We start from the raw sequence: 14,735 nt of genomic DNA, 5'->3' as shown, positions 1-14,735 counted from the left end.
AAAAATTTCCGCTGCATATCTCCTTTAAACTAGATTTGGCTTAGCATAGTTAAAGGGAAGCTGTCAACACTTTCATGTTGTCTATACCAGGAGTCATCGGAGCAGTCCCTGGCAGCTTCTCATTTAGAGATGAGCGAACTTACAGTAAATTCGAATCGTCACGAACTTCTCGGCTCGGCAGTTGATGACTTATCCGGCATAAATTAGTTCAGCTTTCCGGTGCTCCCGTGGGCTGAAAAAGGTGGATACAGTCCTAGGAGACTCTTTCCTAGGACTGTATCCACCTTTTCCAGCCCACCGGAGCACCGGAAAGCTGAACTAATTTATGCAGGAAAAGTCATCAACTGCCGAGCCGAGAAGTTCGTGACGAATCGAATTTACTGTAAGTTTGCTCATCTCTATTCTCATTCATTGATAGATCCCTCAATATTTGGCTATAGGGATAGATCTATCAATTAAAGGGGTTATCCAGGAAAAAAACTTTTTTTTATATATCAACTGGCTCCAGAAAGTTAAAAAGATTTGTAAATTACTTCTATAAAAAAAAATCTTAATCCTTTCAGTACTTATGAGCTTCTGAAGTTAAGGTTGTTCTTTTCTGTCTAAGTGCTCTCTGATCACACCTGTCTCGGGAAACGTCCAGTTTAGAAGCAAATCCCCATAGAAAACCTCTTCTAAACTGGGCGTTTCCCGAGACATGTGTCATCAGAGAGGATTTAGACAGAAAAGAACAACCTTAACTTCAGAAGCTCATAAGTACTGAAAGGATTAAGATTTTTTAATAGAAGTAATTTACAAATCTGCTTAACTTTCTGGAGCCAGTTGATATATATATAAAAAAAAGTTTTTTCCTGGAATCCCCCTTTAAGCCGGTAGGCAGATGCCTCCTGGAACCTTTCCTTTTATAGTGGCAAAACATTACAACAATATAATAATAATTTTGATGATAATAATTATAATAATAGTGATGATAACTATTGGAATTTACTGTGACTTAACAAAAAAATCTGCTAAACTAAACAGTAATAAGTTGCAAAATATGCATCCAATGACCAAATGTAATCTTTGCTAATATTAAATTGAATGTATTTTCTTCATTGATTGCTGCCATAATATTCATCAGTGTTATACAATGGGTTAATAAGCACTGACTTTTATTTTCTGTTTTCAAGGCTTCAGAAATTTACTGTAAAACTTAGCATATGGTGTAATTTGAATCTGAATGTCATGAATGGCCATTCTAATTGGGAATTGTTAGAAGATACACTAAGCATTACTGCAAGTGTAAATGGGTAAGTATAATGAGAAAGGGCTCTAGTGGTAGCTTGATGTTGTATTGGTCACTTTTTGTCCCCTTTGCTGTTGTCCGCTGCCTCAGACTGTCTCTAGTAACAGACAGACCAAGACCAAACACATTGGGATTGGGGCTTTGCTACTGCTATGTGCAGAAGAGAGAGAAAGCCCAGACTGTGTACCTGCAATCTGTGAGCCTGTCTCCATTCTCCAGAGGATCTTTTCCATCCCTTAAAGGTAGTAAATCAAGGCTATCTCCTCAACTCAGCGGCAGCAGTTCAGTGCCAGACTGTGTACCTGCAATCTGTGAGCCTGTCTCCATTCTGCAGAGGATCTTTTCCATCCCTTAAAGGTAGTAAATCAAGGCTATCTCCTCAACTCAGCGGCAGCAGTTCAGTGCCAGACTGTGTACCTGCAATCTGTGAGCCTGTCTCCATTCTGCAGAGGATCTTTTCTGTCCCTTAAAGGTAGCAAATCAAGGCTTTCTTCTCAACTCAGCGGCAGCAGTTCAGTGCTTAGTGTCACCCCATCCTTGCTGTGATGCATTGCTGATTCTTTCATTTATGTATTTTTTTTTAAGTTTTTATTTTTGCCAGAATTGTATATATGAAAAGCTCAAGTCTATACAGAGAATAGAATAGGAAAACACAGTACTCATTTCTCTCGGGAGAATCTTCTTAAACTTTATTAGACTTCCTAGCAAGGCAGATTAAAACAGACAGGCAGGGGTTTTACTGGGCCAAGTAAAGCCCCTGTATGTCTGTTTTTATCTGCCTTGCCATGAATTCTAATAAAGTCTTAGAAGATTCTCCAGAGTAAGTGAGTACCGTGTTTTCCTATTCTATTCTGTTCTTTCATTCAGTAGCTCCTTCTCTATCCACATGTCATGTATAGTAGTCTACTGTAAATCTTCCCAGTACAAGCCTGTTCAGTCAAGTGCACTTTCCCCAGCACTATGGCATGGTAGTAATGAGTAGGTGCTGTGCTATGATTGGCCAGAAAAGTAAGGGAAAGGAAGTCCCTGTGGGAGTAATACTGCCAAACGTGCCCTGAAATGTAAAGAATGAGAAATAGCTGTGCACCATGGAGGGGGGTCTCAGGGGCTCAATACCAGTGAAATCCCCCAAAAATACCTCCTCCCCACCATTAAGAGTATTTTTTTTCAAGTATTTATTTAAGTTTTGCATAGAAAGATGACAAACATCGCCCCATGGCAAAATAACATAAACAGAAAGAACAGCACCTCCCAAAGGTCCCAGAGTACCCCAACAACCAACAATAAGGAGATAAGGTATACCAAAGGGATCCACAAGATACACAGGAGGCCACTCCGAGGCCCCGAGAGGGATCCAACATAGACAAACAACCAGACACACGTCCATACATACTTGCCGGCAGAAAAAGTCCATACAAGCTTAAAGGGGTATTCCAGGAAAAAACATTTTTTATATATATCAACTGGCTCCAGAAAGTTAAACAGATTTGTAAATTACTTCTATTAAAAAATCTTAATCCTTTCAGTACTTATGAGCTTCTGAAGTTAAGGTTGTTCTTTTCTATCTAAGTGCTCTCTGATGACACGTGTCTCGGGAAACTCCCAGTTTAGAAGAGGTTTGCTATGGGGATTTGCTTCTAAACTGGGCGGTTCCCGAGACAGGTGTCATCAGAGAGCACTTAGACAGAAAAGAACAACTTTAACTTCAGAAGCTCATAAGTACTGAAAGGATTAAGATTTTTTAATAGAAGTAAATTACAAATCTGTTTAACTTTCTGGAGCCAGTTGATATATATATAAAAAGTTTTTTTCCTGAATAACCCTTAATTATTCATGGTGATCATTTTTGTAATAGCAAAAACTTGTGTAGTGCCAGGAATAATCCAGTTTTTACCTATTATACTCATTGAAGCGCTAGTGGGGGTGAAAAATGTATTCCATGGAAATCAAATAAAATTAAACAGAAAGGGGCAAAATTAGGTTTCCTTTCAGAATATGCAAAGGCAGATCCCCAGATCTAATGGAGAATGGCAAGAATAGCAATAAGGCAAACTGTGTTTTTTTTAAATTTATTTTAAAGCTAATGATAATCTCTCGATTTTTTTTTTTTTTTTCAGGGACAAGATAGTAAGCCTTAGTACCTCAGTGATAAAGAGTATTGTGGACTTAATTGTGAAATTACTACGGAGTATTGTAAGTATCTCTTTTATTAATATATAGGAAAAACATGACATTTACATATATATACAAGTCTGCCCATTCTCCTCTGACACCAACAAGAGATTTTCTTTTTTTTCAAATGTCATTTACTACAGGAATTTTTTTTCATTTTTTTTATTTTTATATTGCAGCTATACCACACTGTATCATGTGTTTACTAATAATTACAGTGGTTCCTCAACATACCATGGTAATCCGTTCCAAATGGACCATCGTTTGTTGAAACCATCGTATGTTGAGGGATCCGTGCAATGTAAAGTATAGGACAGTGGTCTACAACCTGCGGACCTCCAGATGTTGCAAAACTACAACATCCAGCATGCCCGGACAGCCAACGGCTGTCCGGGCATGCTGGGTGTTGTAGTTTTGCAACATCTGGAGGTCCGCAGGTTGAAGACCACTGGTATAGGAAGTTGTGCTCACGTGTCCCTGCCGATCCGGACCGTCACCGCTCGTCACCGCTGCCCTGGATGTCGCCGTCCATCGCAGTCGCCGCATCCCCGAGGTGTCCCCGAGGTGTCCCCGACGCTCCGGCAAGGCCTCTGCTTCCCCGCCATCCTCGCTCTCCGTCGCCGCCATCACGTCGCTACGCACGCTGCTCCTATTGGATGACGGGACGGCGTGCGCAGTGACGTGATGATGACGATGGAGAGCGCTGACGATGCAGGGGATCCCGAAGAGGACGCGTCGGAGCCCCGAGGACAGGTAAGTGATCGTCAGCGGACCACACGGGGCACCGTAAACGGCTATCCGGTGGCAGCTGAAGCAGTCTGCGCTGTCAGATAGCCGTTTATGCGATGGCCCCGACATACAAAAGCATCGTATGTTGATGCTGCCTCTGAGAGACCATCGTATGCTGAAATGATCGTATGTCGGGGCCATCGTAGGTCGAGCATATAAAATTATATAAAATGTCCATGAGATGCACTCAAGCCAATGTAGAACAGATAGGGTTCAGCAAAAGGTACATACAGAATTTTATGGAAACCTATCAAATTTTTTTATGTTTTGCCGGACAGGTTGTATTTTTTTTTTTTATCAGTACTATTAAAGGGGTACTCCGGTGAAAAACGTTTTTTTTTTTTTTTTTTTTTTAAATCAACTGGTGCCAGAAAGTTAAACAGATTTGTAAATGACTTCTATTAAAAAAATCTTAATCCTTCCTGTACTTATTAGCTGCTGAATACTACAGTGGAAATTCTTTTCCGTTTGAAACACAGAGCTGTCTGCTGACATCACAAGCACAGTGCTCTGTGCTGACATCTCTGTCCATTATAGGAACTGTCCAGAGCAGCATATGTTTGCTATGGGGATTTCCTTTTACGCTGGCAGTTCCTAAAATGGACAGAGATGTCAGCAGAGAGCACTGTGCTCGTGATGTCATCAGAGAGCTCTGTGTTTCAAACGGAAAAGAATTTCCACTGTAGTATTCAGCAGCTAATAAGTACTGGAAGGATTAAGATTTTTTAATAGAAGTCATTTACAAATCTGTTTAACTTTCTGGCACCAGTTGATTTAAAAAAAAAAAAAAAAAAAAAAAAAGTTTTTCACCGCCGTACCCCTTTAAGGCTTTTACATGATTTTTTTTATTAATTTAATTACAGTTTTTTCTGTTTTTTGATGTGACGTATCTAGGAGCCACATATCATGTGACCATAGTTCAGATGCATGGTTGTCATGAACAGCCATATTCCCTCAAGACAAGGCAGAAGAAGTCTTTTACCATTTCTGCTTTCCTGATGTGCACAGCGCTTATATACCTGCATTTTATGGAATGATGGTAGCGGAAGTGCCCTTGATTCCATTGGTCCCAGGGATCATGTGATCCCCTGGTGGCTGGTCACATGATCATGCTGTTCGACAGTGAAACTGTAACTGTGGCTGCTATGAAAGCGCTGGTTATGGTAGAAATTAAAAAGTAAAAGTAAAAATAAATACATAAATAAACAAACAAATGATTTTAAAAAATATAAGTCCCCAGAAGATATTTTCTGAGTATAACAATAATAAATAAGCCCCTGACAATCTCACACAAAGCCCTGCCCCTAAAGCATTGACTTTAAAGGAGTTGTCCAGGAATAGAAAAACAGAGCTAAATTCTTTCAAAAACAGTTCATCATCTGTCTCCAGGTTGGGTGTGGTTCGGCATCTCAATTCCATTGAAGAGAGTGGAGAAAAGTTGTAATACCACACACAGCCTGGAGACGGTTTTTGAAAGAAATTAGCTCAGTTTTTTATATTCCTGGATAACATCTTTAAAGGGGTATTCCAGGAAAAAACTTTTTTATATATATCAACTGGCTCCAGAAAGTTAAACAGATTTGTAAATTACTTCTATTAAAAAATCTTAATCCTTTCAGTACTTATGAGCTTCTGAAATTAAGGTTGTTCTTTTCTGTCTAAGTGCTCTCTGATGACACCTGTCTCGGGAACCGCCCAGTTTAGAAGAGGTTTGCTATGGGGATTTGCTCCTAAACTGGGCATTTCCTGAGACAGGTGTCATCAGAGAGGACTTAGACAGAAAAGAACAACCTTAACTTCAGAAGCTCATAAGTACTGAAAGGATTAAGATTTTTTAAAAGAAGTAATTTACAAATTTGTTAAAATTTCTGGAGCCAGTTGATATATAAAAAAAAAAGTTTGTTCCTGGATAACCCCTTTAATTATCGTACCTCATATATCAAAATAACTGACACATAATGGTGGAAAGACTAGAATTTTGATTGTTTCCTCTTCAACTCCTTCAAGAAAATAGTTTTACTGTTAAAAATCTATCATAAAAAAAAAAAACATTGAACATGTTGCCCATACTTGTCAAAAGCTTTGCTCAGGAGTGAGACCTATTGTGATCTTAAATTATGAGCCGCGGAAGTTCATGTAGCAGGCCCGCTGTCAATCAAATCCGACCTTTTTGACAGATAAGTCTTTTTAAAGTTTGGATCTGCCCAAATTGTTTGAAAATATATTTGCTTTTTGGTAAATCAAATGTTGAAAAAATTTTTGTTTTGGGAAAAAAAAGGACACAAACTTTACCTTAATAATAAAAAATAAATAAAAAAAGTTATAGCTATTTTACCTGTACATGTAAAACTAGTCATTAAGGCCCAGAGTGCATCCTGAAGGAAGGGGTTAAAGGGGTTCTCCGGTGGAAAACATTTTTTTTTATGAACTGGTGCCAGAAAGTTAAACAGATTTGTAAATTACTTAATCCTTCCAGTACTTTTTAGCAGCTATATACAAATTATTTTCTTTTTGAATTTCTTTTCTGTCTGACCACAGTGCTCTCTGCTGACACCTCTGTCCGTGTCAGGAACTGTCCAAAACAGGAGAAAATCCCCATAGCAAACAGATGCTGCTCTGGACAGTTCCTAAAATGGACAGCAGAGGTCAGCAGAGAGCACTGTGGTCAGACAAAAAAGAAATCCAAAAAGAAAATAATTTCCTCTGTAGTATACAGCTGCTAATAAGTACTGAAAGGATTAAAAAAAATTAATAGAAGTCATTTACAAATCTATTAGACTTTCTGGAGCCAGTTGACTTAAAAAGACCTAAAAAAAAAATGTTTTCCACCGGAGTACCCCTTTAAAAGGTGGACATGGGCAGATTTTTTTAAGGTTAATTGACCTTTTTTATTATTTTTTTTTTTTTTTTACTTTACAACCCCTAAGGGAATTTTTTCTCTCCTTAGCAACAACTAACCTTTATCACAGTTAAAATTGTACATAAGTACTTTTTAAATTCTTCTCATTTTCTTATGTGACATGCTACTAATGTCTGGTACTTTACTTTTGGACTAACAGATTTTTTCTTAACCCTTTAGCTGAAATTTATTCTTCAGCTCTGTGTTGAAAGACTGAACTATGTAAACTCACAAGCAACAAGTAAGTAGTGCCTCTTAACATGTAACTTTTTTGTGCGCTCCATTTTACATACCTTTGCTATTATGTTACTTGCCGTAAAGGGAATCTGTCAGCTCTATATCATGCTCATAGGGTATAAGACAGCAGATAGAATGATAAAACAAAAAATTCTTGTCTCTTAGCTGAAGTCTGTTTGCAAAGTTATGCTTTTCTTCCAAGCTCAAGAGACATTGGAGCTGGGCTGAGCTGCAGCATCCATGCCTCCTCCCTCCCCTACCCCTCCTTGTATTGTATGTTTGATGTACAGGGTTTGGCTTTCAGCACTGAGTCTTGTACATCAATCATGCAGGGAGTGGGCTGTGGGGGTGAGAGGAGGCTTGCATGAGCTTAGAAAAACAACATGATTTTATAACTTTGCCATCAACTATATGCTAAGAGATAGGCATCATTTGTTTTATCTCCCTGTCAGCAAATATAGAGCTGGCAGACTCAGTTGTATAAAATACTATACCAATACTATACAGAAAGATGTCTTTAAAGTGGTACTCCGCCCCTAGACATCTTATCCCCTATTCAAAGGATAGGTTCCGGCCGCTGGGACTCCCTGCATTCTCCGTACAGTCACCTGACGTTCTAAACATTATGTTCAAAACACTGGGTCTGGGCATGTGTTGTCGTGACATCATGCCCCGCCCCCTCATGACGTCACGCTCCCTCCATTCATGTCTATAAGAACAGTTTGGTTTTTTTTAGCCAAAAAATTAACTAAAAAAAACTACCCCCTCTTCCCCTAGAACACATAAGGGAAGGTTTCTGACTCCTCCAGACAATAGCAGTCAGTGATTCTTTTATTCCAGATTGATGCAAAACACGCTGCTTGGTATAAATTAGGGATCGACCGATATCGGTACCGATACTGATAATCGGTGCATGTTAGGGCCGATAGCCGATAACTTATACCGATATTCCGGTATAAGTTATCGGCTATTTAACCCCCTGCGACACCGCTGCAGATCATTGATTTACAGCGGGTGCTTTAAATCAATGATCTGCAGTGGCTTTTGCGGGGCCATAGGCCGCCGCCGCCACCCGCTTCTCTCCCCTACCTGTCGGGGTGGTCCGGGCCATCCATCCATCGTTCATGTAGTGTCCGGGGGCGTTCCGGATGGAGGGTGAACCGGTCCGGGCTGTCCTTCTTCTCCGGCGGTCATCTTCTCCACTCCGGGCAGGCTCCGGCCTAGTACGCTGCATAGACGCCGCTGCGCAGTGACGCCCGTGCGCAGCGACGCACCTGACGTCACGGCGTAGCGGCGTCTATGCAGTGTACTAGGCCGGAGCCTGCCCGGAGTGGAGAAGATGACCGCCGGAGAAGAAGGACAGCCCGGACCGGTTCACCCTCCATCCGGAACGCCCCCGGACACTACATGAACGATGGATGGCCCGGATCACCCCCATTACGGGTAAGTTTAATTTTTTTATTGACTCGGAGGGTGGGGGAGGGGCCCGACCGGTATAGCGGTATGGGCAAAAATCCATACCGGTATACCGCCCAGCATCACGGTGGGGGCTGCGACGCGGTGCGGTGGGTCGGGGGTGCGGTGCGGCGGGTTGGGGCGGTGCGGGAGGTGGGGCATTATCAGCTTATCGGCAAGGTAATTGCCGATACCGATAATGCCCAAAATCGTGATTATCGGCCGATAATATCGGCCATACCGATAATCGGTCGATCCCTAGTATAAATACCTATTTTTTGTTTGAAATTATAATCCCAATTACAAAATTCCCCAACTTTTTTTCAATTTTTACAGAAGCTTATCAAATCGGTACGACGGAATGCCGCAATCAATTTACTGCAGTAAAACAACAGGGTGGCAATGCTGTTGGAGAAATCATTGTAAGTTCATCTTAACTTCCATTTCATTTCAGGACTTGTATCATTGTTTATATGTTTTCACACTCATTCCTAAATTTCTTTTCGATTGCAAACTACTTTTTTTTTTTTTTTAAATAATTCACGGTACGCTCACACGCGCAGATTTTGTAGCGGGTTTTCCGCTGCGTATTTGAAAGTGGGCGGGCTCTTCTTGGCTGTTCGCAGCAGATTTTCCGCGGCGGAATTTACGCTGTGGAAAATCCGCCACAGTCCCTACTGACTTCAATGGGGCTGGCGGCCGATTTTCCGCAGTGTACATTCCACCGCGGAAAATCTGCTGCAAACACGGAGAAGAGCCCGTCCACTTTCAAATACGCAGCGGGAAAACCCGCTAAAAAATCTGCGCGTGTGAACCTACCCTCATAGTGTATCTTTCTACGTTTGATACAGTGAACATTGGAAGCTACTAAAGTTAATTTGATTTGACCCAAACCTAAAGGCCCAAGAGGCGATAATATGGGCTGTTAAAGGGGTACTCCAGAGGAAAAATAATACTTTCAAATCAACTGGTGCCAGAAAGTTATAATGATTTGTAAATGACTTCTATATACAATTCTTGATCCTTCCAGTACTTATCAGCTGCTGTATGCTCCAGAGGAAGTTGTGTAGTCCTTTCTGTCTGACCACAGTGCTCTCTGCTGCCACCTCTGTCCATATCATGAACTGTCCAGGAGCAGGAGAGGTTTGCTGTGGGGATTTGGGCAATTCTTGACAAGGACAGAGTTGGCAGGCGAAAGCGATGTCAAAATAACTAAACATAGATTAGCCTCATTCTTTATTAGGTCCATCATGGACCCGATGAAGAACGAGGAGAAACAGCTCCCTAGATCAGTGGTCTCAAACTGTTGCAAATGGCTGCCCAAGCATGCTGGGAGTTTAAGTTTTGCAACATTTGGAGGGCCACAGTTTGAGACCACTGGCCTAGATGACTTTTTCATTTTCCCATTGCATTAGTATTTGCAGCCTCATTGGGATCACATTTTGAGAAGGCAGAATAACATGTTTCCTTAAAGAGGTACTCCGGTGGAAAAAGTTTTTTTTTTAAATCAACTGGTGCCAGAAAGTTAAACAGATTTGTAAATTACTTCTATTAAAAAATCGTATTCCTTCCAGTACTTATTAGCTGCTGAATACTACAGAGGAAATTATTTTCTTTCTGGAACACAGAGCTCTCTGCTGACATCACGCGCACAGTGCTCTCTGCTGACATCTCTGTCCATTTTAGGAATTGTCCAGATCAGCATATGTTTTCTATGGGGATTTTCTCCTACTCTGAACAGTTCTTAAAATGGACAGACGTGTCAGCAGAGAGCACTGTGCTTGTGATGTCAGCAGAGAGCTCTGTGTTCCAAAAAGAAAAGAATTTTCTCTGTAGTATTCAGCAGCTAATAAGTACTGGAAGGAATAAGATTTTTCAAATAGAAGTAACTTACAAATCTGTTTAACTTTCTGGCATTAGTTGATAAAAAAATAAAAAAAATTTCCACCGGAGTACCACTTTAAAGGGGTACTCCGCTCTTAAACATCTTATCCCCTACTCAAAGGATAGTGAATAAGATGTTCAATTGTGGGGGTTTGGCTGCAGAGGACCCCTGCAATCTGCGGGGGACACCCCAGTCATCTGTATAACTAGCAACCACAGCTGCCCCCCCCCCTTCATGTCTATGTGAGAAGGCGTGACAGCTGTGTACTAACCATCACACCCCCTCCCATAGACATGAATGGAGGGGGCGTAACATTAGGCTTCCGTGCATCAGTGCATCCACAGTGGGGCAGAGTACCCCTTTGAGGCAGCCATAGCGCCCGCCATAGCGCCCGCCGGAACATTGGAACGTGCGGCCATTCCGCACATTTTCGCAGTCCTGATATCACATGCTGATATGTATTGATGAATGTATCGAATTATCGAATCTTGGTGCTTGAAAGAAAACTGTTTCGTCTTTTCTGTTTCAGACTGAAATAGGAAACCAACAAGTAGCCTGGGGAGAAATTGGAAAATATGAACTGACTAAAACAGAATCGCAAAGTTGGAATATTGGCAGCAACGTCATTCTCGCACTGGCCAAACAAGTGGTAACCCAAATATCATCTAAGGTAATAGCTCTAACAGAGAGCATCTTTTGGTGTATATATGTATATATGTATATATATATATATATATATACACAGTGATCCCTCAACTTACAATGGCCTCAACATACAATAGTTTCAACATACAATGGTCTATTCTGGACCATTGTAAGTTGAAACCAGACTCAACATACAATGTACGGACCGTCCAGATCTGTAAAACATGTCAATGACTGGAAGATCTGACCAATCAGAATGGGCATTCACTTGAAAAACCCCTGTATTACTGAAGTGCATGCACTGACTGGTGTCTGGTAGCGCCCCCTACAGTACAGGGAGGTATTACATGTTCTGTACTACTCTTTACCTGTATTACTGATGTGTATGCACGGACTGGTGTCTGGTAGTGCCCCCTACAGTACAGGGAGGTATTACATGTTCTGTACTCTTTACCTGTATTACTGAAGTGCATGCACTGACTGGTGTCTGGTAGCGCCCCCTACAGTACAGGGAGGTATTACATGTTCTGTACTACTCTTTACCTGTATTACTGAAGTGCATGCACTGACTGGTGTCTGGTAACGCCCCCTACAGTACAGGGAGGTATTACATGTTCTGTACTCTTTACCTGTATTACTGAAGTGTATGCACTGACTGGTGTCTGGTAGTGCCCCCTACAGTACAGGGAGGTATTACATGTTCTGTACTCTTTATCTGTATTACTGAAGTGCATGCACTGACTGGTGTCTGGTAGCGCCCCCTACAGTACAGGGAGGTATTACATGTTCTGTACTACTCTTTACCTGTATTACTGAAGTGTATGCACTTACTGGTGTCTGGTAGCGCCCCCTACAGTACAGGGAGGTATTACATGTTCTGTACTCTTTACCTGTATTACTGAAGTGCATGCACTGACTGGTGTCTGGTAGCGCCCCCTACAGTACAGGGAGGTATTACATGTTCTGTACTCTTTACCTGTACCAGGGTTAGCTGATCCTTTGGACACCAGGTGAGGGTGACTCCATTACTTTTTAGGACACTTTGTGTACTGTACAGGACCCTGAAGAAGCTCCTGTCCTCTACATAGACCAGTATTTCCCAAGCAGGGTGGCCTCAGTTGTTGCAAAAATACAACTCACATCATGCCCGGACAGCCGTCGGCTGTCCGGGCATGCTGGGAGTTGTAGTTTTGCAACATCTGAAGGCTCCCTGCTTGGGAAACACTGACATAGACAGTGATTACAGCTCCCAGCAGATCTTTCTTACTTTTATATATAAGGTTTTGATTTATCTATATTAGTTATCTACTTATTTTTCTTTAATCCTCACTTTTTCCTATTTTTGGATGACATTTTGGTGGCTTCAGAACCAATTACCAGGTTTCCATAGAGTTCTGGTCTCAACATACAATGGTTTCAACATACAATGGTCGCCCTGGAACCAATTAATATTGTAACTTGAGGGACCACTGTATATATTTGGTCAAACTGTGAAAGTTTCATGTTTTTCAGAACAATTGAAGAGAACCTGTCATCAAACCATATTTTCTAAACTAACTCAGATTATATTCCCTAACTACTCCTAACACCCCTCCTGCCATTAAAAAAGATTTTCTGAGTTTTAAAAAGCTGTGTATCATATCTTTTGTCCTTGCTCACATTGTGTGAGCTCCCAGCAGGAGAAAGTGGGCGTTCCCCAGCAGGCGTGTCATCATTGTAGCCTGCGAGAGCTGTGCCTCCCCATGTCCGGCACGCACTTCCTGAATCTGGTCTACAGCTAGGCTGGGAGTTGCTCGGGAACCGGACAGAGCCACCTAGTGGCCGTTTTTTCAATCACATTAAAAACATATAAAGGATGAGAATTTTAACAGCAAGTAAATAGCAAAGTGTCTTATAATTACATAAGGAACAATATATTAAAAGTTTAGTTTGTGAAATAATATGGCGCACGAATATTTAAATGTGCTGGTTGATAACATATACAAAGTACTTTATAAGTTATGTTTAAAGACATCAATTAAAGGGGTACTCGGGTGGAAAACTTTTTTTTTTTTTTTTAAATGTACTGGTGCCAGAAAGTTAAACAGATTTGTAAATAACTTCTATTAAAAAATCTTTATCCTTCCAGTACTTATCTGCTTCTATTTGCTCCACAGGAAGTTCTTTTCTTATTGAATTATCCTTTCTGTCCGACCACAGCGCTCTCTGCTGACACCTCTGTCCATTTTAGGAACTGTCCAGAGTAGGAGCAAATCCCCATAGCAAACCTATCCTGCTCTGGACAGTTCCTCAAATGGACAGATGTGTCAGCAGAGAGCACTGTGGTCAGACAGAAGGTTTGCTATGAGGATTTTCTCCTGCTCTCGACAGTTCCTGATACGGGCATCAGGTGTCAGCAGAGAGCACTGTGGTCAAGACAAAAAAGAAATTCAAAAAGAAAGAATTTCCTCTGTAGCATACAGCTACTGAAAAGTACTGGAAGGATAAAAAAAAATGTTTTAATAGAAGTAATTTACAAATCTGTTTAACTTTCTGGCACCATTAATTTAAATAGCCGTTGGCTGTCCGGGCATGCTGGGTGTTGTAGTTTTGCAACATCTGGAGGTCCGCAGGTTGTAGACCACTGTTAGAAGAAGTTGTACTCCCCTGTCCCCGCCGCTCTGGACCATCACCACTCGTCGCCGTCCATCGCTGTCGCCGCGTCCCCGAGGTGTCCCCGACGCTCCAGCAAGGCCTCTGCTTCCCCGGCATCCTCGCTCTCCGTCGCCGCCATCACGTCGCTACGCACGCCGCTCCTATTGGATGACGGGACGGCGTGCGCAGCGACGTGATGACGACGATGGAGAGCGACGACGATGCAGGGGATCCCGAAGTGGACGCACCGGAGCCCCAAGGACAGGTAAGTGATCGTCACCGGACCACATGGGGCACCGTACACGGCTATCCGGTGGCAGCTGAAGCAGTCTGCGCTGCCGGATAGCCGTTTATGCGATGGCCCCGACATACAAAAGCATCGTATGTTGATGCTGCCTCTGAGAGGCCATCGTATGTTGAATTGATCGTATGTTGGGGCCATCATAGGTCGGGGGGTCACTGTATTAGCAGAGCTTACACAGCAGCCTAAGAGACCCTTAGAAGGCCTCAGACTGCTATGGCTGCCGACTGGCAATGCCAACAGTTTCAGCACCTGTCCAATTACTCACCAGATGCCAAGATCACTATTGATCACGGCATCTAAAATCCACTCGGAAGTGCATTGCCGTCTATGGAGAGTGCATTTTCGAGCGGTCGTAGCGCTAAGACAACATGGGGACATTCCACAAAAATAGCATTGTGTGGATGGGGCCTAAAGGAAGCGTCTGGTT

At 42.0% G+C, this 14,735-nt stretch overlaps 1 protein-coding gene across 3 annotated transcripts in view; it reads left to right on the top strand.

Moving 5' to 3' along the window:
* Positions 1 to 14,735, top strand: part of LOC130297699 (uncharacterized) — a 55,776-nt gene that overhangs the window by 27,405 nt on the left and 13,636 nt on the right. For all 3 annotated transcript variants that reach the window (XM_056550462.1, XM_056550463.1, XM_056550464.1), the window contains 5 exons: positions 1,173 to 1,292; positions 3,406 to 3,481; positions 7,329 to 7,389; positions 9,177 to 9,262; positions 11,255 to 11,395. In XM_056550462.1, the coding sequence (XP_056406437.1) occupies positions 1,173 to 1,292; positions 3,406 to 3,481; positions 7,329 to 7,389; positions 9,177 to 9,262; positions 11,255 to 11,395 (484 nt within the window). The remainder of the gene's footprint in view (positions 1 to 1,172; positions 1,293 to 3,405; positions 3,482 to 7,328; positions 7,390 to 9,176; positions 9,263 to 11,254; positions 11,396 to 14,735) is intronic.

The sequence above is a fragment of the Hyla sarda genome, chromosome 13 (genome assembly GCF_029499605.1).
Source record: "Hyla sarda isolate aHylSar1 chromosome 13, aHylSar1.hap1, whole genome shotgun sequence".
NCBI lineage: Eukaryota > Metazoa > Chordata > Amphibia > Anura > Hylidae > Hyla > Hyla sarda.
The sequence above is the reverse complement of the archived record's forward strand: the minus strand, read 5'-3'. Positions and strand labels throughout refer to the sequence as shown.